The sequence below is a fragment of the Callithrix jacchus genome, chromosome 12 (assembly GCF_049354715.1).
Source record: "Callithrix jacchus isolate 240 chromosome 12, calJac240_pri, whole genome shotgun sequence".
In the NCBI taxonomy this organism is placed as follows: domain Eukaryota; kingdom Metazoa; phylum Chordata; class Mammalia; order Primates; family Cebidae; genus Callithrix; species Callithrix jacchus.
The window spans coordinates 61212520-61233464 of NC_133513.1; the positions used below are offsets into that span (position 1 = coordinate 61212520).

The window sequence follows — 20945 nt, forward strand, 5'->3', positions numbered from 1 at the left end:
ACTACAATCGGCATAATAAAGCCACTACACAAAAGCTATCTATAACCAAGAAACTCACACAGAGCTTTGACCCACAGAAGGCACATAAAGTTGAAGCCAAATGATCATACACAACATGCAGTCACACCTTAAAAGGGGGGAAAATCCCATTCAAATGAGAGTAAGCTCAAAAATAAAAAGTAACAGCTTCTCCAGATGAGAAGAAATCAGCATAAGAACTTTAGAAGTATGAAAAATCAGTATTTTGACACTCCTAATGCATCACACTAGCTCCCTAACAATGGATTCTAACCAATATAAAAATTTTGAAATGACAAAGAATTTAAAATATGAATTGTAAAGAAGCTCAATGAGGTACAAGAGAAAGTTGAAAACTAACATAAGGAAATCAGAAAAATAACTCAGGATATGAATGAAAATTTTACTAAACACATTCTAGAAATAAAAATGTATCAAAGAACTAGAGAATATAAATGAAACATTTAACAAAAGACTAGATCAAGCAGAATAAGTAATTTCAGAGTGTGAAGGCCAGTCGTTTGAATGTACCTAGTCAGACAGAAATAAAGAAAAAATAATTTTTTTTCCCAAGGGCAAATATTTTATTTACAAAATACACATATCCTCCCTCCCAGCATGTACTGCCTGGGGAGAGGCTGGGGTCAGGGCCTCAAACACCTGAGACCCCAGGGGCACGTGGAGGGGCAGGGCCAGGGCAGGGCCTGGGTGGGGCTGGAGGCCACCCTGGCCCCACCCCCCATGCCATACTCAGTAGTGGGTGGGGGATGCAGGGGCAGTACCCCCTCTCCATGTCATGACCGCATGTCCAGTCGGTTCATGTACTCCTGCAAGGCCTTCAGTCGTTCATCTATTTCGGCCATGTCAGCCGCCTGGTGGTCCGAGCTGTACTCCGGGGACTCAGCCCCCGGAATTAGCCAGACATTTCTCACGGTGGCTGCGTTCCACAGGGGTGGACTTCGTATTGGGTCCACTCCAGGTCGTTGGGCTAGGAGGCTTGCCACGGCGGCGGGGAACCCCTCTGGAAAGCGACTCAGAGAAATCCTCCAAATCGCTGCAGGAGCTGGCTGAGGAGCAGCGGCTGCGGAAACTGTCCATTGAGGAGCTGCGGTTTCTTGAGCGGCTAGGGGCGTCCCCTCGTCCAGTCACGGCATCAGGGGGCCAGGTGTGGCGAGGCCAGGAGACTGACGGACTGTCCCCGCTTCCTCCACTGCCAAATCGGTTCCACTGCTGCTGCTGCTGCTTCATCTTGATCTCTCTGCTTCCTTTCCTTGGCTTTCACAAAGGCCGTGGGGTCGAAGCGGAGCGCGCGACCACCTGTGGGCGAGGGCGAGGGGCGCGCTGGTCGGCCTCGACCACGGCTCCCGCGGTCGCCCTCCCGGGATGAGGAGCGCGCTGCGCCGCGACCTCGCGACGTGGAGCGCTCCCGGGACGACAAGACCCGGTCCTCCCTCGCCAGGGGCAGCTGCACCGGTGGAGTCCGCCTCCGCCTCTTGTACAAGGCCAGCTCGCTGGTCAGCGTCTTCAGCTGGGCTCGCAGGCTCCGCTCGGATGCCTTCGCCTCCTCGAGCTCCTTGGCCAGGCGGCGGCAGTCCTAGCCTCGGCAGCCAGCCACCCTATGCCCAAGGCCGCGCTCCTGCAGTAGCTCCAGCTCCAACCCACGCAATGCCTTGGCCTCCTGGCGGGCCGCGCGCCCAGCCAGCGCTTCCTCGCGCGATCGGCCCGGCTGCACCTCCAGCTCCCGCTTCTCTGACGCCAGGTGCGTCACCTGTCACCTGCTCCCGCAGGTGCCAGATCTCAGTCTCCCGGGTGTCCCGAGTATCCTGGTCGCCCAGCCCTTGCAGGCGGCTCAGTTCCTCCTTCAGTGAGTGGATGATGCCCTGCAGAACCACAGGGTCTGGCTTGCCCTGGTACGGGAGGGGCAGTGGGTAGTGAATCTTGTCAAACTCCACTGAGTAGATGAGGATTAGGTAGCCCTTGGAGTTGAGCTAGGCCGATCTGGGGGCCAGGGGGCCTGGACGGCCCCCCATCTTGTGGTTCCACAGGGACTCCAGGTCTGTGTAGGTAAGCAGGTCCAGAGTGACTGACTCACTGCTCTGAGGGCTGACTCCAGCATATGACAGAAGATGTTGAACTGTTTGAAGTTCCCTGTCTTGTGAGTCAAATTTTCAATGAAGCTGGCATCGAGCTCGCCCTGCCACTGGTCCACAGTCATCCGGTCCTCCACCTTCAGCTCCAGCACCTGCCGGGTAACCACCACCCGCACAGCATGCTCCACACCCCGGAAGACGTAGTCCACCTGCAGGCCAGCCGGCTGGCCCATGGCCAACGTTACTTCTCCACGGGCACCCCAAAAAATAAATTTTTAAAAATGAGCAAAGACTTTGAAAAATATAGTATGATGTAAAGTTACCATGCATACAATATATAGACATTCCTGAGGGAGAAGAAAAAAAAAATTAAAAGCCTGGAAAACCTATTTGAGGGGATAATTTAGGAAAACTTCCCTGGTCTTGTTAGAGAATTAGACATCAAGATAGAAGACACTCAGAGAACACTTGAAAGATGCTCTGCAAGAGAAACCTCATAAAGGCATATCATCATTAGACTCTCCATAGTCAATGTGAAGGAAAACATCCTAAAAGCAGCAAGGGTGAACTGTCTAATCTGTAAAGGAAAACCCAAGAGACTAACAATGGCCTTCTTAGCAGAAACCTTACAAGCCAGAAGAGATTGGGGTCTTATGTTTAATCTTCTTAAATTACACAAAACCCTGCCAGTCAAAAATTTTGTATCCTGCTAAACTAAGCTGCATAAATGAAGGAGAAATAAAGTTTTTCCCATGAAAAGGGAATTTGTCACCACTAGACCAGCCCTACAAGAAATGCTTAAAGTTCTAAACATGAAAATAAATGGACAATACTCCCCATCATAAAAACATATTAAAGTGAAAAACTCATAGAATATATAAAGCAATTACACAATTGAGACTAAAAAGCAACTGGGTAACAATTATCATGTCAGGAACAAAACATCACCTATCAATATTAACCTTGATAATAAATGGAGTAAATGTTCCACTTAAAAGATACATATTGGTGCTGGGTGTGACGGCTTACACTTGTAATCTCAGGACTTTTGTAAGCTGAGGCAGGAGAATTGCTTTAGACCAGTAGTTTGAGACCAGTCTGGGCAACATAGCAAGACTCCATCTGTATAAAAAAATTAAAAAGAAATATTAGCCAGGTGTGACGGTAGTTACCTATAGTCCTACAACTTAGGAGGCTGAAGCAGGATAATCACTTGAGCCCAGGAGTTTGAAGCTGCAGTGAGCTATGAGTGCATTATGGCATTCCCTGGGTGACAGAGTGAGACTGTTTGAAAAAAAGAAAAAGAAAAGATATATAGATTATAAGATTGGATAAGAGTAGCAACAGCTGAGGGGTTGCTATTAGTCACTAGAGCAGTGCACAAGACAAACACCAGCTAAGATGGCCGGGAGAACAAGCTTGAACAAGGCAAGGCAGAGGTCTACTAAGGGAAATCCATTCCACAAAAGACAAGCGAGGCAGGGGCTCTCTGAGGCCTAGAGCAGCATGCAAAAGAGCAACTCTTTTTAGGTGGCAGCTCCCTAGCTGCTGCCCCCACATGCTGCTGCCTCTGCAGCCACTCCATCGGCCCCACTCCTGCCCAGGTATGCTGAGCAGCTCCCATTCTTTCCCAATATCTGGGCAGTGCTGTTGAGATGAAGGAAGAGGAGAAGTGGACACAACAGGTCCTGTTTCTTAAGATCTGCAGTTATGAGTTGCTTTTGCAATCACTGCAGGTCATTGTGCAACTCACTGGTCTCCGGACTCCTGATTTCTGGACATCTATAAACTAAAGACACTGATGATGCCACTTAACTCACAGAGCTGCAGTGAGAAGAGTGCAGCTGAGATCAAGGCCTGATAGTGGTCTGCAAACTCTACTGATGGATGTGCATAGTGTTGTGAATATCAGTGGCCGGTTTCCAGAACGCAGGTGGGGATAAGAGTGAGTGAGTCAATAAAGAAGAAAATTGCCCCACTTCTTGAAGGGAGTTTTTGGGGCTGGGCAGCTCAGGGTGCAGGGCAGGCATAAATAGTGAGTGCCTGCCAAGCAAAGGCTAGTTTGTTCGGAGCTCCTGAGGCCTAAGAAGAATAAACCTGTAAGTGTCTCTCTTCTTGCCTTTTTTTTTTTTTTTAATTTTCTTCATGCCCTGTAAATATTCCTCTGCCCACCTGGGCAGTTCAACCTACTGGCGTGGAGGAAGGGAAGGTCTGTGTAGCTGTTCTGGTCTAAGAGGCATGGACACGGGAGGTGGGGAGCCCAGGAGGTCTTATGGTGCTCTTCTGCCCCTTATTCAGTAGCCTCAGCCCAGGGGGGCATTTGCTTTCTGAGGTGGGGGGGTCACAGGGTGGAGGAGGGGGTGTGACACCATCTAGACCTCAGATGCCACTGTGTGGAAGCCTCAGGTGGAAAAAATGCAATTCTAATTTCTCTCTAGGCTGTTTTCTGCCCTGATTTCTTCAGAAAGGACAGTGGAGGAGAGACAAACCTAGGCACTCACAGGCCGGGGTTCTAAACCCATCCTGGTGCCAACTGCCTGTGGAAAAGCAGGGCAAATTGCTTTCTCATAGCTTCAGGTCTTTACTGTAAAAAAATATACTTACTGGGTTAGGTTTCTGATTTTCCAACCCATATTCAGAGGAGACACTCTTTTCACTGAAAGTGTACTCTGAAAGCTTAGCATAAACTGAGCACTGCAGGGGTTGAGGGGGACCACGGCTCTGCCCACTCCATCTGCTGCTCCAGCTAAGATGCCTCATCTGAGTCCTGGGTCTGAAAACTGGGGTCTGCCCTCTCCAAGGGTCCTTCATGCCACAGTGGCTGGTGGTACCTCTCTGCCATCTTGAGCTTGCAGACAGAATGCCTATTGCCTTTCATTCTTCCCCAGACTCAGGCACAGGGCCCCAGGGTTGAGGCAGCTGCAGGCCACAGAACAGTGCCCTTGTTCTGGCTGGGCTCATGATTGAGCCTCTGCCAGAACAGGTGCAACCAGGTAGCTGCTGCTGGCTGGGAGCTCACTCAGCTGTTTCCAGAGACTCCCAGGATACCTCAGGAAGTGGTGAATTCAAAATTGAAAGAGGCTAGTGAGAAATAGGGGTCGTCCACAGCCCCAAATCACTGGTATTCAGAAAAGAAAGCACTCCTCTGGGCAGGAAGCCCCTCCCTTGCCACCACCCCACTTGGCCTGGTGACCCCCTTCTTTGCGCAAGTTTCTCTGGCTGTGTTCCCAGCCTCTGCAGATCTAATCAGCTCTTTTCACTCTCGTAACTACAGTTTCTGATTGAGAGAAAAGATGCCCAACACAGGGAATATCCCAGGTCCTGCTCTCAGTTCCTGACCCTCTTAGATGGTAAATGGGTGCCCTGTTGGATAGTTGCTCTTGCTTGCCTGCAAAACTAGCCTTCTGCCCAACTCAGCCTACCTGGCATGTCCTCTTTCCACATAAGACTTTTTTTCTTTTGTAGACAGTCTTTCTCTCTTGCACAGGCTGGAGTGGAGTGGTATAATCTCAGCTCACTGCAACCTCCGCCTCCCAGGTTCAAGTGATTCTCCTGCCTCAGCCTCCTGAGTAGCTGAGATTACAGCACACACCACCACACCTGGCTAATTTTATGTATTTTTGGTAAAGACAGGGTTTCACCATGCTGGCCAGGCTGGTCTCAAACTCTCAACCTCAAGTGATCTGCCCACCTTGACCTCCCAGAGTGCTGGGATTACAGGCATGAACCACCATGGCTGGTCTCCACATAAGACTTCTTTTCCAAGTCCTTTCAGATGATCTGGGAAGAACTGTAGGTGTCTCAGGCTTTCTCCTGCTGCTAGTTTAGTGTCTGAAAACTTTCACCTGAGTTCCCTCTGGGACATTCCTCTAGAGACAGCATCTGATTCAGGAATGGCAAATTGCCAGGCAAATGTGCACCACACTCCCAGCCTGTGCTCAGGAAGGGCATCACTAAGCATTCAGGGCTCTGGCTCATTGTCAGACCAGCACTGTCAGCGCCAGTACAAATCCATGCAAGGCAGCAAGTGAGTAGAAACAGGCTTGCCTTGTCAGTGCTAAGCCAATCACCTCAGTGGTACAGACAGGTGGATGGTCTAGGGAGTGGTGAGGGGTCCTGCCCAGAGGCAAAATGTACTCTTCTTGATGTGACAGATGGACCCAGTGAGAAGTGCTACATTCTAGCCACTGTGCCAAAAGTAGTTCCCAAGGGAAGGCACAAGAAGAGAAGACATGAGCACCTGGGAATAGGAGGAGGCTGCTGTCAGCCTCTCTCAGAGTTCCTGCTGGGTAACACATGCCTTCCACCCAGATCATGTGCCCACCTTGTCCCTAAACTGCTTTTGGATTCCTGCTGCTCTGGGCCCCACTACAGAGGAGAGAAGGTAGACATGGGGGCTTCTCATCACTTCCAGAAGCTGAGCCAAGCCCTAAACCATGTCCTCGAAGCATGAGCATGTCTTTTCTCTTTCTGTTCACCTCTCCAGGCCATGCTGCTCTTCCTCCTCTCTGCACTGTGTCCTGCTCACACAGCCCCTGGGCTACCTGGAAGCAGAAATGAGGACCTACTCCCAAAGAACAGTGACCAATGCTTGCACCCTGGTCATGTGCAGCTCAGTGGAGAGTGGCCTGCCTGGTCGCGATGGATGGGATGGGAGACAGGGCCCTCGGGGAGAGAAGGGGGACCCAGGTAGCGTGGGGTCATGTTATCCTGCTGCGGAGGAGCAGTCATTGGCGTTGTAACCAGCCCAGCAACTCTGGGTACTTTGTTATGGAAGTCTTGGAGATGTGTTTCTTCCTCCAAAGAAGGTGGGTTTCACACTACTCCACCAGCTGACAAACAGGTGGCTGTGCTGAGCCCCCATGTGCTCCTCCAGCACCCAACTGCCCTAGCTCCTCCTCTAGGATCCCCAGATCCTTCCCATCCCAAGAGCAAGCAAACGGGGTGAATTACTGATGCTGGGGGCCTTCTAGAGCCCTGTGCCAGCAGTTAGCAGTTGTTCATTCCAATTAAATGGTGCCTGTGAAGGGCATTAAGTATTTTTCTTTTTTTTTCAAGACAGTCTTGCTCTGTCACCCAGGCTGGAGGTCAGTGGTGCACTCTTGGCTTACTGCAGCCTCTGCCTCCTGGGTTCAAGCAGAGTTCCTGCCTTAGTCTCCGGAGTAGCTGGTATTAAAGGCACCCAACGCGGAGCCCTGCTAATTTTTGTATTTTCAGTACAGATAGGGTTTCACCATGTTGGCCAGGCTGGTCTCTAATTCCTGACCTCATGATCTGCCTGCCTCAGCCTCCCAAAGTGCTGGGATTACAGGAGTGAGCCTCTGCGCCTTGCCTACATATTTTTAATATTTAATTAAATTCCACTGCATGAAGGGTGAGAAAAGATGGGGCTCCATGGTTCCATTCTCAAGCCTACTCAAGAGGATTTGCCCTAATACATTACAGGGAGAAAGGGCCCTCACATTTCTTTGTCCACCCCTGTGCTTGGGCGTTCACTTGAGTCGTTCATTTAATCCTCCCAAGAGTCTTACAGGGGACATAGTAATCTCCTTTGACAGGTAAGAAAACGACGATGCAGAGAGGCTAAGTAACAACCTTTCTGGAGGCAGAAAGGACGAGGGCTCTGCACCAGGCTGGCCTAAGCTTGATGGCTGGCTCCATCTTCACACCTGGGAGAGACCCTCAGTATCATTTTTTTATCTGCTAATAGGAATGATATCTGCCACTCAGTGGTGAATAATTGAGCCAAAGCTTTATTTTTTATTGAGTCTTTGGGATAAAGTTGCATTTCCTGCTGTACCAAATAGGTGAATCATCTTCAGCTTAGCAGAGGTACTGATGAGTCAGGGAATTGTTCCTGGAAATACTGCTCCCTCTTGTAGGGGAGGATCTGGGTCTTATTTTCAAGAAAGGAGAATTCCATGAACCAGCAGCACGAACCAAGGGACCTCTATGACAGTGGGCAGGGCTTCAAAGGGATCAGATAGTCCTTAACTTTGTGGAAAGATGAAGCAACATCCCAAGGCTTTGTGGGGTAAGGGGTGAGTGAGCATCTGCCTGTCCCTTACAGACAGAAGGTGGCTCCCAATGTGAATGGGATGGGGCCTGGGGAAGGCTGCCCAGTGGGGAACTCAGAATAAGGTGGGGTTCACCTTGGCAGCTCTTTCTCAGAGACTCCCAACTCATCTGGCTTTCAGTGGGGGCCCCAGATTCCAATCTCGGGGATCTTTCCCACAATGACCCTCCAAGTTTGCCGCCTGGAGCATGGTCAAGGTCTACCTTCCCCACCTATGTGCCTCACCCCATGCACATTGCAGGCCTGGCTTTGGGTGAGTACTTGGACGGAGGACAGCACACAGTGGGGCTGCAGGATGAGGCTCTGCTTTGGGTCCTCAATTGCAGTTTCTCCAGTCACTCCACTGTTATAGGTGTGAGGGTGGATGTCCTGGGAGGCCTGGAGCATCCTCAGAATCCTGACCATATAGGTCTGTGTGGGGCCAAAGTCTGTGTACCTGATGACCACCCCTGCGGATTTGGAAGCATGTGGTCCCCAGAACCTGCTACAGGGAAAATTGGAGCTTGGAAGAAGAGACCTTTGAGCAGAGGTGGAGGGTGGAGCTTGAGTCACTCTGACCAATAACTCAGACATATAATGGAGGGTAAATAAGACCCAGATCCTGCCTTTGCGGGGAACATTTCCATATTCCTCAGCACCTCCAGCATTCCTGCCCAGAAAGATTTTCTGGGAGAGTCCCTCCAGGGATGCTTGTCTCCCTTGGACAAACCACACACCTTACAGCAGCCCATGAGTCCCAGCAGGACCACCCTGCACTCCTGCTGCTCCTCTGACCTCAGCGCCCCAACCCCTACTCAGCTCCAACCACATAGTTTCTTGCTGGCCCCTGGGCCACGCTCAGCCCCCTCCCTCCTTGAGGCCTTGCTGTTTGCTCTTCTCATACTTCACCTCCTTCAGGGCCTTACTCCCCGATCACCCTCTCCGTGAGCCACTCCCGGACCAGCCTGCTGAAAACAGACCCTACCCCAACACACTGTATGCTTTACTTTTCCCTGTGGCATGGTATCTAACATATCATATGTTGTACATTTTTAATGTTTTATTATCTGTTTCTACGAGATAGAGTTGAAGCTCCCCAGAGAAGGGCTGTTTATCCCCAGTGTTTAGGACAGTGGCTGGCATGTAGCAGAAGCTCCAGAGACATGTATGGAATGAGTGAATGGAAGATGGAAGGGGAGGAGGGGTTTTAGGAGTCAAGACAGCTAAGGGCTGGGCCATAAAGCTCCACTTCAGGTGGCACTCAGGTGCAGGGCTAGGTCTCTGGGGACACTAACATACACATGAGTGCTTTGAAAGGCACAAGTGCAGGGTTTTGGGAGGTGCCTCTCCTTCACTCTGGTGCTCTTATGGCCTCCACAGTTTGTGTGCCAAGAACAGGAGGGCTCTAACGCTCCCTTCTGAAGAGTGGTGTTTTTCTCTTGGTCTATCTTCCTGCTGCCAGACTGGCCAGGGTTAAGCCCAAGCGAGGCTCCACCTGAGGTCAGGACATCCTGCCTTCAGCACAATGTGCTGTTGGGTGTCAAGGGTGTGGCCTGTCCTATAACCCTCTGTTCTTCCGTTTCATCCCTAATAAGGATTGTAACCAACAGCCAGACCCAGGTCATGGAATTCCACTGGGCATGGAATTCAGATGTTTCGAGGTGGTGGTGCTGCTGGGATACACCAAGCACAGAATCTTCCACCCATCCCGCAAATTCATCGTTACTCTCACCACAACCACATGTTCGTGCCCCCCACAACCCCCAGCCACCAGGGAGGCCTGGCCTCCTCTGCCACAGGAGCATGGTTTAGAAGTCTGAAATGTCACTTCCCCTCTGCAAATCTTCCTAAATGTTCCTTGCCCTTAAAATTCCACTTTCTCTTTGAGGAAGACAGCTCTGAGTGTGTGTGTGCTGGGGTGGGGATGCTCGGATGAGATGAGGGACCCTTCATGCATTGTCTTCCTCTCCTGTTACCCTTGTCTCAGTATATGATGAACCCCTTGCTGAGGACTTGAGGCTAAGCTCAGATTTGCATCTGGCCCAGTGCTAGGTATAATGTAGATGCTGCATAGATGGCTCTTAGTGAACAAATAAATGAGCAAATGGACCAATAACTGAATGAACAAGTTAGCACCACCTGTCTGGTGCCACTTCTGGTTGGCTTCCCTGATATATATATATGAAAAGCAAGAAGTGTACGATCACAGGTAAGAGCTGACAGATTGCCTGCCATCAATGCAGTGGCCTTGGGGCAGGGAAAGGAGGACCTCATAGAAAGTCAGACAGGTGTTGGCTTTAATCCACCTCCAACTCTGGAAAGCTTCCTCCTCACCTATAGAGTGGGCATGCCAATACCCATTCCCTGGATCGCCACTGGACCCGGTGTGTGATGATGGAAGTCGCACGCTCTGCAGAACCCTGAAGGAAGGCTGGGGGCCGATCCTGCAGGCGGCTGGCCCTTCCTGGATCTAGGACCAGGTCTCTGTCCATTTCTTCTGCTGCCACAGGTTTGCCAGGAGTTACAGGGCAAGCAGGGATGCCTGGACAAGCTGGCCCAGTTGGGCCCAAAGGGGACAATGGCTCCGTTGGAGAACCTGGACCAAAGGGAGACACTGGGCCAAGTGGTGAGCAACTGGGCATTGACTTCAGGTGTTTCCAGGTGGTGGTGTGGCTGCGAGGATGTGCCAGCGGGCACGCACAGTGCCCATCTCAGGAAGAAGGAAGAAGGTTGTCTGAAGGTGGCACTGGGTCATTTCAGGATGTGTGAAAGATGGGGTCTGCCATTGGGAGGACAACAACGCAGTTCCCTGACCTCTGTTATTACCCTCACCTTACTACACACTCCTCCTGCCAAGAGGGTTCAATGTTACTGACCAGGCAGGTGCTTTTCCTTAGGACCTCCAGGACCTCCTGGTGTGCCTGGTCCAGCTGGAAGAGAAGGTCCCTTGGGGAAGCAGGGGAACATAGGACCTCAGGGCAAGCCAGGCCCGAAAGGAGAAGCTGGGCCTAAAGGTAAGTGGCTGGTCTGTGGTTGGTCTGAGAGTGGAAGGGAAGAAGGATAAGGGTCCGTGATGTGACCTGAGGAGTGCTCGGAGTACCAGGGAGAGCCCAGACCCTCAGTGATGCAAAGGCCTTGCCATGCACTCTCCCAATCCCCACAATAGCAATAGTTTCCTCTCACTCTCCACAGAGGGCCCCAGAAAGCGAGGATAGTCTCCCCACTTTCTCTGACCCTATCGTTTTGGGTAAAAAGCTAAGAAAACCACACCCACTGAATGCACTCTCAGCTGGGTTTGTTCCTGTGTGTTCCTTCTTTCTCAGGAGAAGTAGGTGCCCCAGGCATGCAGGGCTCGGCCGGGGCAAGAGGCCCCACAGGTCCTAAGGGAGAGCGAGGTGCCCCTGGTGAGCGTGGAGCCCCTGGAAACACAGGGGCAGCAGGTGAGCAGTGGAAAGAGCTGGGGCTGGGCTGGGTCCAGTTCTCCTGTGCCTGCTGTGCCCACTTGCAACTGTCAATGCCTACACCCCCACACCCACAAAGGCAGAGCTGGCATTGCTGGACCACAGGGAGAATCTATATCCAAGGAGGGTGCATGAGGGGGCTCTGGGGATGGTTCCTGTCTAGGGTGAGTGCGGTGCTAAGCAGCAGAGAAGTCCAGATACAGGGAAGGTTGGTTGTTGGGGGTGGGGCAGTTTATACAGCTGGGTTGATTGCTGGATGACAGGGACAGTCCTTGTACAGAGAGCTGCATAGCTGGTACTGGGGACTGTCTGTCTGTTTCTGGGCAATAAGGTTAGTTCATGTACGGGAAGGTAAACTTGCTAAGAAATGGGCACATGACTCACCCAGTTCTTCTTTCACCCCAGGGTCTACTGGAGCCACGGGTCCCCAGGGAAGTCCAGGTGCCAGGGGGCCCCCAGGATTGAAGGGGGACAAAGGTGTCGGGGAAGCCCCACTGGGCATGGGTGGGCAGAGAGGAAGCCCTCCTTAGCTCAGGGCAGCCCCTCCTCTGGGATGCGTGCCCCACTGAGGGCAGGTGGTGGGTGGAACTCAGGAACAGTGGACAGGCTGGAAGGCAGGAACACTGGGCTCTGGTCTTAGCCAGTTAGTACTCATGGGAAAGCAACCTGGGCAGCTTCTCCATCTGACCCTTGGGAGAACCACAACTGCCTTCCCAAGTTATAGGCATTAAAACCCAGTGAATGGGAAACACATGAGTGTGTATTCCTACACTCGACTCCAGACCCAATGGAGACACCATTATATTCCAAGACTTTAAAGTCACAATGTCATCTGGTTCAGTGTCAGTGAAGTACAGGGACCGATGTATCCATAGCAGAACCATAAGACATCCTTGCACAGCAGAGGCCGGCTGTGTCAGCCGATGTGGGCTTGCTGTGGGTCAGCCCCACAATATGTGCTTGCAACTAGACATTCTTCCCTTGGGGCCCAGACTATGAGTTCTTCCTTTGTTGTCTGGGCAAGTCTTTACTCAGCTATTTTCTCCCCTGCAGATGTCACTTCTGTGAAGCAGCAGGTTGAGGCCTTACAGGGACAGGTACAGCACCTCCAGGCTGCTTTCTCTCAGTATAAGAAAGGTGAGTTTCGATCTGACTGGGCCCAGCACTGGCATTGGGCCCCAGACTAGATCTCTACCTTTGGCTGGTCCTGAGGGAGAGCCTGCCCAGGATCTAGGCTGGGAATGAGCTGGGACCTGTGTAGGGCTGGACCTGGGCTGTGGCAGAAAGTAGGGCTCAGGCTGGGATGGGGCTAGAGCAGGGCAGCCACCTGGCTCCCAGAGCTGGAAGTAGATCCAAGGGGGCAAAGGAGGAGGATGTGGCCCCTATCACCAGCTCACCAGGCTGGCAGTAGCATAGTCAAGGCCTTCAAACTCCTTAACCACCCTCCGATCTCAATGACACCTGGGCTCTGAAGCAAACTGTTGTCCTGAGTCCAGTGTGATTCAGTGGAGTCTCTTTCCTGCCTCCCTGTGCTGGTTCCTCTGATAAACAAGGGGCTGCCCGACATGGGCTGCGCTTCTTACCTCTGGGGGCCGGGTATGGGAGTGCCCGGTGATACTGCTGCACATCCCAACGCAGCAGAGAATCCAATCCAGGGGCTGTTCTAGAAGCTAGGGCTGGGGTTCTGCTCTGGGCGTACAAGGCAGGTGGGGACCTGACCTTGGTATGTGGCCATCGGATATCTCACTTTAGACATGCTTCCGGTTCAGACAAGGCAGGCTGCCTCTGGGCTCCAGCCACTGCTGGGCTCTCCTTGCAGCTCTGGAGGTGTTTTATAGCAGTGAGTTTGCCCTAATCCTGGAATCCTGAAGAGTCAGAGGCCTCCAGGGGCACACACCTGAATGCCTGGTGCCTGTTACAATCTCCACATCAGTGCCCAACTGCCCCTACTCTCCTCTGCCCTTCCTGACATCAGCTTTGAGTTCAGGCAAATCTCATTGAGCCAAAAAATAAAAAATAAAGTTTTCTGAAGGAGTGGAGCACAAAGGGGCTGATTAGGTGCGACACAGGGTTGGCTTCTAAGTACCCAAGCTCCGAGACGAGAGTTTCAAGCATTTGGTATATCTCCCTTTCTGCGTATGCTTGCACTCACTCAGAGGCACAGTGACGGAAACACACAGAGGAACATGGGCATATGTGCCACCACATGTGTTTGCACTTACACACCATCACTCACTCCACCTCCATCTACATACATGAGCTCGCATGTTGTCTCTACAGCACACACATCCAGATGAACCATACATACTCCCATGTACCTTTGGATAGATGCACATATATTCAAAGGCATGCCCATATATGCACATAGCACATAAACCTAGTAATGGCACATGAACTCTTATGCTGGCTTTGTTCAGGGTTGCTCTGGGTGCCACCCTGAGCCCGTGGAGAATCTTACGAACGATGGGTCAGGGTGCAGCCTGCATTCTGAGCAGGCCAACAAGGCCAGGGGCACAGCCTTCTCTGGAGCTTCCATTGACTTTGCAGATTTCCATGCATGGGCCCAGGAGCCACAAGGACAGACTAAAAAGAGGCACTTGACATGTCACATAGGCAATGCTTTTGTGAACTGAGTCCTCATTTTAGAGATGAGGAAATGGAAACCCTGAAAAGGAACGTGACTTTCCCTTTCCCACGCAACAGCCATTGCCAGAGTGGATGGGAATGCCCGGTCCTCCATTTCCCACCTAGGGCTGTCTCCAACACTGACACCACTCTCCTGCATCTTGCTCACACATGCCCTTTTCAGATGCCCTTCTCCACTCCCTCAGCACCTCCCAGGCTGGCTGACTGGCTGGGGCATCACCCATGTGCATACTAAGAGGCTGACATGAGGCTAGACCCAGAGCAGAGATCAGCATCTGACAGCTTTCAGATGTCCTCTCCTCTTTCTGCTCTCCCCTTTCCTCACCCCATCACACAGCGCAGACCCTCTCCGACAACCCCACATTCCCTACTGTTGTACGGGGTGACAGCAGGCTCGCTGCAAGGCATTTTCTTTACTCTCAGAAACTGGCCTGGTCTACACTGTCATCAACTTGGGAAAAATTGCTCTACATAGTAATCGAGAAATTGATCTGGCATACAGCATGTGCCAAAATAGAAGAGCATGTCTGAGCTTTGGTGTCAAACTGAGTGAGATTGAATCCCTAACTGCACATTTGCTGCCTGTGTGACTTTGCACCTCTTCGCTTCTCTAAACTCCTGTGCTCTCATCTGTAAGTGGGAAGCATGGTGTCACCTTGCAGGGTACGTCATGGGGTGGGGCTGTTCTGGAATAGTGTCTCTCTTGCATTCTTTCCAGCGTCCTGATGTGTTTGGGAGGTCTGAGAGGCTCAGGTAGGTGCACAGAGGTCTTGGAGCCCCTGAGCTCTGGCCAGGTGATGCCATAACCCCAACATATCTCTTTTCTTCTCTTAGTTGAGCTCTTCCCCAATGGCCAAAGTGTTGGGGAGAAGATCTTCAAGACAGCAGGTGTTGTGAAGCCATTTGCGGAGGCACAGCTGGTGTGCACACAGTTTGGTGGGCAGCTGGCCTCTCCACGCTCTGCTGCTGAGAATGCCGCCTTGCAACAGCTGGTCATAGCTCAGAACGAGGCTGCTTTCCTGAGCATGACTGACTCCAAGACCGAGGGCAAGTTCACCTACCCCACAGGGGAGCCCCTGATCTATTCCAACTGGGCCCCAGAGGAGCCCAACAATGACGGCGGGTGAGAGGACTATGTGGAGATCTTCACCAATGCAATGGCAAGTGGAATGACAGGGCTTGTGGAGAAAAGCGTCTTGTGGTCTGTGAGTTCTGAGCCAACTGGGGTGGGTGGGGCAATGCTTGGCTCAGGATTCTGACCAGCAACTCAGGGCCTAGCCCCTCATGCTGCCAATATCCTAATAAAAAGGTGACCATCTGTGCTGGGAAGGACTTCTCTACAGTAGGTGGCCAAAAGGGAGGGCTGCTGCAGGACACTGCAGAGTGAAATGTGAGGCCGCCTTCACACTGGAAGTCGTTTCAGGGGAAGAAGCGGCCAGGCTGCTTTCCATATAAGGGAAAAAGCGGGTCTCCAATGTCCTTCCTGTCCTCAAACCTGATGACTCATTTTCAGCCCCTTTTCTCAAACCGTCAGCTGCATTTGACCCTGCGGATCTCTCTCCCTCCTCTTTCAAGGACTTCCTCCTCCCAGCTTCATGGATACCCTCTTGCCTGCTCTCTCTTTTTTTTTTTTTTTTTTTTTTTGAGACTGGGTCTCATTCTGTCACCGAGATTGGAGTGCAGTGGTGCAATCTGGGCTCACCACAACCTCTGTGTTCCAAGTAGCTGAGACCATAGGCATGCCACCACGCTGGCTAATTTTTTGTATTTTTGGTAGAGATGATGTTTTGCCATGTTGCTCAGGCTGGACTTGACTCCTGGGCTCAAGTGATCTACTTTCCTTGGCCTCCCAGAATGCTGGGATTACAGGCATAGGCCACTGTGCCCAGCCCCTTATTATTCCTTTTAGCTTATCCCTCTTTCTCTCCTTGACCACTTAAAGTGCAGTGCCGAAGTCTTAACTCTCAGTTCTCTTCTCTCCTTACACTCACTCCAGAGATGAGCTCTTCCTGTCTGCTGCTTCCAATTCTGCAGGCTCGTGGCTCCCCCAGGTATATCCCTATTCAGCAACTCTTCCTGAACCCCAGATTCCTCTAGCCAATTCAGGCTGGAGCCCAGGGATAAAAGGGGGCTCCCAGCTTCCATGGCTGCCTCTTATTTCAAGGTCTGAGCCCAGGAAGCTGTACATCACGGCAGGGTGACCTGGCAGAGAATGTCTGCCTCCCCAGCCAGGCCACATGGTCCTGCACTCTGTAAGCCTCACCCCTGCATTGCCCAGAATCTTTCTCCATCCTTGATAAACATGACTGCCTCTTGATTCATGGGAGATGTACCAGCTGCACAATCCTAAAGCCATCTGAAATCTTAGGGAACTTTGGAACAAAGGGTCTCTGGCCAACCTCCAGTTCACCTCCAATCCTCTTGCCTGGTGATTCCAGGAATGTTCTTTCCCCACTCTATCTTAGAGATAATCTAGTTAAATCCTCCTCCTCATTTTCCAAATATGAAAACCAAAGCACAGAGAGGGATGAAACTGTGCAGGAACACGAGGGGTGTCAGTGTTACAGCAGAGTCATGAGCAAGATCATTCTGATCCTGAAGCTTATACACTTAGCCTGTAAATATATAGGCCAAAGATCATGCATATTTAGTTGATTTGATGTATTGTTGCACATAATGATTTAAATGACCTAGAGGCCATTGCACAGAAATCAGAAACTCTCCAATGGGATCAGTTTGAAACTCCTGTGGAAAGGAGTCTATCTGTCTGAGACGCCCACCTCTGGTCCAATCAAGTAAACTTGGAGAGTGGGACCACACGGTACAATATGGCCACCGGGACAGATGGAAGAGGATGATGGTCTGGGAAGACCCCCTGAAAGTGAACACTACCCACCCCAATACTTAAGCCAAATCTACCTCTTGGTAAGGGAAAGGGCAGAGTAGTTGAAGTGTGTGGAGAAAAAAATCTCCTATGATGTTGAAGCCCTGGAATGTGGATACTTCAAACTCCAAAAAGGAGCTTTAGATCCATCGGTGCCATGGGCCACGGGGTCTGGTTTGCTCTCTAGCACAGAGAACAAGCAGGGAGGGCTTTCTGAGATCTGCAGGCCCAGGCTCATTAGTGCAGGACTGAAGCAGTTGTTTCAGAAACTCAGGTTCTAACCCTTTCCTGAGTGCAGAGGGCTCCCTTGCACTGACGCACATGGGCCAAGGTCAACATAGATCCCAGTGTCTGCCCCGCCTCAACTGTAGTAGCCAGAATCCTTCTTTTAGTAGCCTGTGTGTCAAGTGATTTACGTTCTCAGGTGACATTGTGACTCTCACCATGGGCACCATGAGAGCAGGCTGCGACCCATCCGTGTCTGAAGTGAGGACTGTCATAGCAGTTTCATAGAGAAACCCCTGTTCAGTTGAAAAGTATATTCTCTCTTTTTTTTTTTAAAGATGGGGTTTCACCATTATTGATCAGGCTGGTCTTGAACTCCTGACCTTAGGTGATCCACCCACCTCAGCCTCCCAAAGTGCTGGGATTACAGGCATGAGCCACTGTGCCCAGCGAAAAGTATATTCTCAAGTCTCCTCCTGGTTTTCAACCTTCTGTCACCAACCCAGCCCACATCCCATAATGAGCAGCCTATGCGGAGCCTTCTGATGTTTGCTTTTCTAGGATCCTGTCTATGTTCTGAATCCCTTTGATACACATCACTGAAACTTGAGTTGTGTAAGTTCAGGGCATTCTCAACCACTACTCCTTTCCGGATGTTCACCTTAACATTCAAGTTGAGTGATGCGCTTGACCTTTTCAAGTTACCTACCCAGAGCAAAGAAACTAGTTCTCTCTTAGAGAAATGCAGCCCTAATTTATATGTCAAGGCATTGGATACAAAGATAGATATGGCTAGTCATGCCCTCATGATCCTGCAGCCCTGCCCTTCCTAACATAACAGATAAGTAAGCAGCAGGACTGTTCTGGCAATGGACAACAGCAGCACTCAACAAGTGGATTCAGAATGAATGAATGGATGATAAGAGTTTTAACCATGAGAATAGAGGAGAGACTTCTGTGCAATTACAAAGCCACTCAGAGACCAAGACAGTCTTCATTACTGTCCACTCTAATTGCCTGTGACTCTGAGGCCTCTCTATGGCTAATAGCAGGCTGATGGTAGGTTATACTGTTTCTTTTTTCCTTTTTTGAGATGAAGTTTCCCTCTTGTTGCCCAGGCTGGAGTGCAATGGCGCGATCTTGGCTCACCACAACCTCTGCCTCCTGGGTTCAAGTGATTCTCCTGCCTCAGGCAACTGAATAGTTGGGATTACACACATGTGCCACCACACCTGGCTAATTTTGTATTTTTAGTAGAGAAGGGGTTTCTCCATGTTGGTCAGGCTGATCTCAAACTCCCAACCTCAGGTGATCCACCCACCTCGGCCTCCCAAAGTGTTAGGATTACAGGCATGAGCCACCACGCCTGGCCTGGTTTTACTGTTTCTTGCCAGTCTTTTACTGAGAGGACTTTTGAAGGCAGGCATGAACCTGTGATGTGGGTCACTCCTGGGGAGAAGCAGAAGACTGGGTATACATTTCTGAAATGTCCTCTCGTCTGCTGCCATGTCTTCTGTGATTGCAGATGGATTGGTGGATATAAAGTTGTACAAGGCTGGGCACAATGGCTCACATCTATAATCCCAGCGCTTCAGGAGGCTGAGGCAGGTGTATCACTTGGAAGTCAGGAGTTCAAGACCAGCCTGACCAAACATGGGTGAGACTGTTTCCACTAAAAGTACAAAAATTAGTCAGGTGTGGTGGTACATGCCTGTGGTCCCAGCTACTTGGGAAGCTGAGAGGAGAATCACTTGAACCCGGGAGGTGGAGGTTGCAGTGGGAAGAGATTGCACCACTGCACTCCAGCCTGAGTGACAAAGTGAGACCCTGTCTCAAAAATAATAATAATAAATTTATTGTGCAAACATTCTGGAACCTGAGCAAATGCATGGAAAACAACTGCCCTTGGGGGTTGCCTGGATCTAGGCAATGGACTTGGACTCTGAGGGATATTTGGGGGTTGTTACTGCAATGCCAATAGCCCACCCTTCCTGGGGCCAGGCCAGGGCTGAAAGGTCTGATGACAACTTCAGGCCAAGCAAATGCATTCTGTGACCAGAGGGAAGGATCAGGGCAGGAAGGGGATGTGCCCTTCCTGGATACATTTTGAATATGAACATATTTGCCCTCTATTTACTTCAGAGGCTGTAGGCACTCTTAGACTACCTGGCTGAAACACCTTTGAGCCACAGGGAGGGACTGAGCAGAATGGTCCTTAAGTAAGTCCTGTTTGTAAGGCTGAATAAAGTGTTTTTAAGATGTCTCTAGGCCCTTTGATCTGAGGAAATTGCACAGTGGCCTCATTGCAAGCCTTTCTACATATTTGTTTTCTAATTTCCTTAGTACTTCATTTGAGGTGTAAGTGCCTGGGTCCAGGCCAAGGCTGAAAGGTCAGATGACAACTTCAGGCTGAGCAAATGCATTCTGTGACCACAGGGAAGGATCAGGGCAGGAAGGGGATGCCCGGCCTCCAGCTAGAGACATGGCCTGAGAGAAGAGAGAGAGGATGAGAGGGATGGGGATTCCCCAGAGAACCTAGACACTTAGTGCATCCTATAAAACGTTCACAGGAAAGAAAAGAGGGAGTGGAGGAAACTGTGAGGATTTCATGAAGTGATTCTAAGGCTCTCACGAAAGAATGAATCTCAAGGGTTAGGAAAATTGCTTAAAATAAGATAATTAGAATGGACTGGACCCATCTTATGTTAGAGGGTTTTATAAAATTAACATAATTGAAGTTGTATATTATTGACACAGAAATAGGCAGAATAATGAAAAAGAACAGAAAGCCTAAAAATGGGCTCAAGTATGTATATATGTATACACGTATATATCCTATGTGCATGATAAAAAGAGAATGCTACAATTATAAGAAAACAATGACTTACTGATGAATAATTCTGAGTTAAATAGTTAAACATTTAGAGGAAGCGTAAAATCAGATTTTTTATTACATATACAAATTAGAAGAAAATATAAGTAACAATTTATGTAGTCTTGGAGGGAAACAGGGCTATCCAAGAATGCTATCAGGAAAACCCAAAGTGATAATATCGACATATCTGACTACGTAAGAAATACATAAAACTTCTCTACTGAAAAGTAAAACACAATATAAAAGAAAAATGGTTATGTATTTGCAATGTACAGAACAGACTATCAATAAGAAAGTGATGAATATCTAAACAGGAAAATGATGGAAGAATGAGAAGAGGAAATTCACAAAGGGAGAAATGCTAATGGGCAATGGTACTAATACATGAAAACTGCATAATCTTAGTAGTAACTTTTAAACCTCTAATGAAACAGTAATATGTACCCCAAAATCTATGAGAGAGAGCTATACTCAGAGGAAATATGTAACTTTCCTTTCATTATAAAACATTTAAAAACAAAAAAGACATGGACTGAAAGTAGTTGAACTAAGTGTTCATCTTTTTAAAACAACAAAAAAATAAAGGAAGGAAAAAACAAATATAGAAGAAAAATTAATGAAATATAAAACAAATAACAGTAATACAAATGAGTTAGGCATGGTGGCTCACACCTGTAATCTCAGCACTTTG

General features: G+C 49.9%; 1 protein-coding gene and 1 pseudogene across 3 annotated transcripts; one reads left to right on the forward strand and one right to left on the reverse strand.

Annotated features, from left to right (window-relative positions):
• Window positions 1-593: 593 nt before the first annotated feature.
• Window positions 594-2364, reverse strand: LOC100409626 (centrosomal protein CCDC61 pseudogene; annotated as a pseudogene).
• A 1803-nt stretch (window positions 2365-4167) lies between these two features.
• On the forward strand, window positions 4168-19179 carry LOC118146316 (pulmonary surfactant-associated protein D-like). 3 transcript variants are annotated; one of them, XM_078343998.1, is made up of 8 exons: window positions 4168-4207; window positions 6595-6797; window positions 10673-10789; window positions 11061-11177; window positions 11487-11603; window positions 12030-12065; window positions 12678-12761; window positions 15105-19179. In XM_078343998.1, the coding sequence occupies exons 2-8, from the start codon at window positions 6665-6667 to the stop codon at window positions 15395-15397; spliced, it is 897 nt and encodes a 298-aa protein (XP_078200124.1). In that variant the 5' UTR covers window positions 4168-4207; window positions 6595-6664; the 3' UTR covers window positions 15398-19179. The 3 variants fall into 3 exon arrangements, with proteins under 3 accessions (XP_078200124.1, XP_078200125.1, XP_078200126.1); XM_078343999.1 differs by lacking the exon at window positions 12030-12065; XM_078344000.1 differs by lacking the exon at window positions 6595-6797.
• Window positions 19180-20945: the final 1766 nt, after the last annotated feature.

Excerpts from the sequence above, each read along its gene's own strand:
- LOC118146316 (XM_078343998.1), top strand. The coding sequence starts at position 6,665 with ATGAGGACCTACTCCCAAAGAACAGTGACCAATGCTTGCACCCTGGTC. Across the intron at positions 10,790-11,060 it reads GGGAGACACTGGGCCAAGTG|GACCTCCAGGACCTCCTGGT; the intron begins GTGAGCAACTGG and ends GCTTTTCCTTAG. Across the intron at positions 11,178-11,486 it reads AGGAGAAGCTGGGCCTAAAG|GAGAAGTAGGTGCCCCAGGC; the intron begins GTAAGTGGCTGG and ends CTTCTTTCTCAG.